This window comes from Cebus imitator, unplaced genomic scaffold (genome assembly GCF_001604975.1).
Source record: "Cebus imitator isolate Cc_AM_T3 unplaced genomic scaffold, Cebus_imitator-1.0 Scaffold82, whole genome shotgun sequence".
Lineage (NCBI taxonomy): Eukaryota > Metazoa > Chordata > Mammalia > Primates > Cebidae > Cebus > Cebus imitator.
In genome coordinates, this window is record NW_016107397.1 from 3,821,667 (window position 1) to 3,824,742 (window position 3,076).

Consider the following 3,076-nt stretch of genomic DNA (forward strand, 5'->3'; position numbering starts at 1 on the left):
TCATCGGTGAGTTCTGCCTCAGTTAGCTCCCAAGTGAGGACTCAGTCACCTTTGGAGACGCCGGAGGCTGAGATGCTGTGGGAGGTGTACCTGGTGCTGTGGGCCATTCGGAAACAGCTGCGGCAGCTGTCCCGCAGGCAGGAGAGGCGCAGACGGCACCACGTCCGATGCCACGCTACCCCGCGACCCAAGCCGGTTCAGTCCCTGAAACTGGATGCCCAGAGTCCCCTCTAGGGGGGATCCCCAGACCCTCAGAGAGTCCCGACCTCACTCTTACGTCAGATTGATGGGAGGGGTCAGGGCGGCAGGCCAGAAGTTGTGGGTGAGGAAATCCTTTATAGAGTCACCTCTCATCGGGAGCCCAAGGCCAGGCCTGGGGTCCCATATGAGCCGCTTCATTCCATCTATTCCATTTGTAAAAAAAAAAAAAAAAAATCAAAATATTGGGAAATAAATATCAGATAGTTCTGAGTCAGTGAGAAGTATGTGTGGATGGCGGGAGGGGATGAGAGGAGTTTGGGTGGGTCAGGGAGAGGCCCCTAAGGTGAGAGCCTAAAGCCCAGTGGGGGTCACCTGTGGGTCTATTTGGGGGAAAGGAGGGTTAGCAGGTTTCTGCTCTGGGCCCCACTCCCTTCTGGGGGCTGAAATGCTTGTTGGCAACTCGGCCTTTCCTATAAGGCAGTAACAGCTGCTATTCATTAAGGACCCACTCGCACCAGCTGCTGTCCTTAGCGATCCCACAGGAAAGGTATTTAGTGTGGATTACAGGGCTTGTCCAAGGCTCAGTGAAGGAGGCCTTGCTGGAAACTGCCGGCGCTCAGAGGTAGCCCACCACCCTGCCTCTCTGGCACTGAAGAGCATGTTGGTGGAGGGTTGCGCATCTGCAGACGCACAGGGGGACTTTGAAAGACGCATCCACCTGCTGGGAAGGAACTCCAGCCCCAATGCCCGCACCTCACCAAGAACTGAAACTACACCTCCAGGGGACTCTGCAGGGACCATGCTCCTGGCGGGCCAGGTGAAGGCTGCAGCCTAGGAGCTGGGTGAGGGGTTTGGCCTGGCACTGTGGGAATGAGGGCCTGGAGGGAGGCTGTGGCAATTTGGAGGGAGGTGGGAGGGCAGAGGAGACAACAAAAAGGGAGACCCCAGAGCCTCAGGTCCCCTCTTGGAGTAGCCAGGCCACACGAAGGTGCAGAGGAGGCTACCCAGGAAAAAGCAGGGTTGTTTAACAAAATCAACAGCAGGACCGACTGTGGTGACTCATGCCTACAATCCCAGCACTTTGGGAGGCTGAGATGGAAGGATCACTTGAGCTCAGGAGTTGGAGGCCGGCCTGGGCAACATAGTGAGACCCCATCTCTATAAAATTTAAAAAAAAACATTAGGCATGGTGGTGAGCACCTGTGATCCCCCCTAATTAGGAGGCTGAGGCAGGAGGATCTCTTGAGCCCCGGGGGTTGAGGCTGAAGTGAGCTATGATCGCAACACTGCTCTCCAGCCTGGGCAACAGAGCAAGACACTGTCTCAAAAAAAAGAATTGACAGGAAAATTCAGGGATTTGAGGGTTGACAGGGCTTGGGGTGGCTTGGGGGAGGAGAAAGGGATGGCAGCAGAATTGGAGGTCAGGGACAGCAGAGAACCGGGAAATGAGAGGGGAGAGGGTGCAGACGGCTGTGCTGGTTTTCTTGAAAGAAGGGGTTACTTGGGAGTAACAGGTGGTGAGCATGAACAAAGCTAGGGGGCAGTGGGGAACCACTGGGCTGGTTGGCTGGAAGCACGAAGCTCTCTAGAAAAGTCAGCACCCCATCCCCTCCCTAACACACCACAAATCTTTGCAGCTCTGGGAGAGTTTAGCCCCATTGCTGAGGACTGGGGGAGCTTTTCTGGAGCCTGGAGACCCCCTCTAAAGCTCTGTTACCCTGAGCCTGTAAGCTGTGCACCACACTCCAATACCTACAACCACAATAATAAAACCCACCACTATTTTTTTTTTTTTTTTGAGACTGAGTTTCTATCAGCCAGGCTGGAGTGTAGTGACACAATCTTGACTCACTGCAACCTCCATCTCCCTGGTTCAAGTGATTCTCCTGCCTCAGCCTCTCAAGTACCTGGGATTGCAGGTGCCGCCACCATGCCCGGCTAATTTTTGTTTTAGTAGAAATGGGGATTTATCATATTAGCCAGGCTGGTCTCGAACTCCTCACCTCAAGTGATCTGCCTACCTTGGCCACCCAAAGTGCTGTGATTACAGGCATGAGACACCGCGCCCGGCTTTCACCCACCACTTTTTAAGCACCTACTGTGACTACTTTTTTTTTTTTTTAAATTGATACAAAGTCTCACTCTGTTACCCAGGCTGGAGTGCAGTGGAGCCAACTTTGCTCACTGCCAACCTCTGCTACCAGGTTCAAGCGATTTTCCTGCCTCAGTCTTCCAAGGAGCTGGGATTACAGGCACCTGCCACCACACCCAGCGAATTTTTTTGGTTTTTCTGGTAGAGATGGGGTTTCGCCATGTTGGCCAGGCTAGTCTCAAACTCCTAACCTCAGACAATCTGCCCGCCTCAGCCTCCCAAAGTACCGGGATTACAGGTGTGAGCCACCACTCCCAGTCGTGACTACTTTTTAATCTTTTTTTTTAAGACGGGGTTTTACCATGTTGGCCAGGCTGGTCTTGAACTCCTGACCTCAGGTGATAGGTGATCCGCCCGCCTCGGCCTCCCAAAGTGCTGAGATTACAGGCGTAAGCCACTGCGCCTGGCAAACTTTATCTTTTTGAGTCAAGGGTCTCTCCCTCTGGCACCCAGGCTAGAATGTAGTGGCATGATCATAACTCACTGCAGCCTCAAACTCCTGGGCTCAAGCGATCCTACCCTCTTGGCCTCCTGAGTAACTGGGACCACAGGTGCATGCCACCATGCCTGGTTAATTTACTTTTTTGTGCAGAGAGGGTCTCACTATATTGCCTAGGCTGGTCTCAAACTCCTGGACTCAAGTGATCCTCCTGCCTTGGTCTCCCAAAGCACTGGGATTATAGGGAAAAGCCATCGTGCCTGGCCTGTGACTGCTTTTACAAA

At 53.3% G+C, this 3,076-nt stretch overlaps 1 protein-coding gene across 1 annotated transcript in view; it reads left to right on the forward strand.

Moving 5' to 3' along the window:
* The window catches only part of CUNH7orf61 (chromosome unknown C7orf61 homolog), a 7,234-nt gene extending 6,773 nt beyond the window's left edge, over nucleotides 1–461 (forward strand). The window contains exon 3 of the mRNA XM_017533600.2: nucleotides 1–461. Coding sequence (XP_017389089.1) covers nucleotides 1–234 — 234 coding nt within the window. The 3' untranslated portion in view covers nucleotides 235–461.
* The last annotated feature ends 2,615 nt before the right edge of the window (nucleotides 462–3,076 follow it).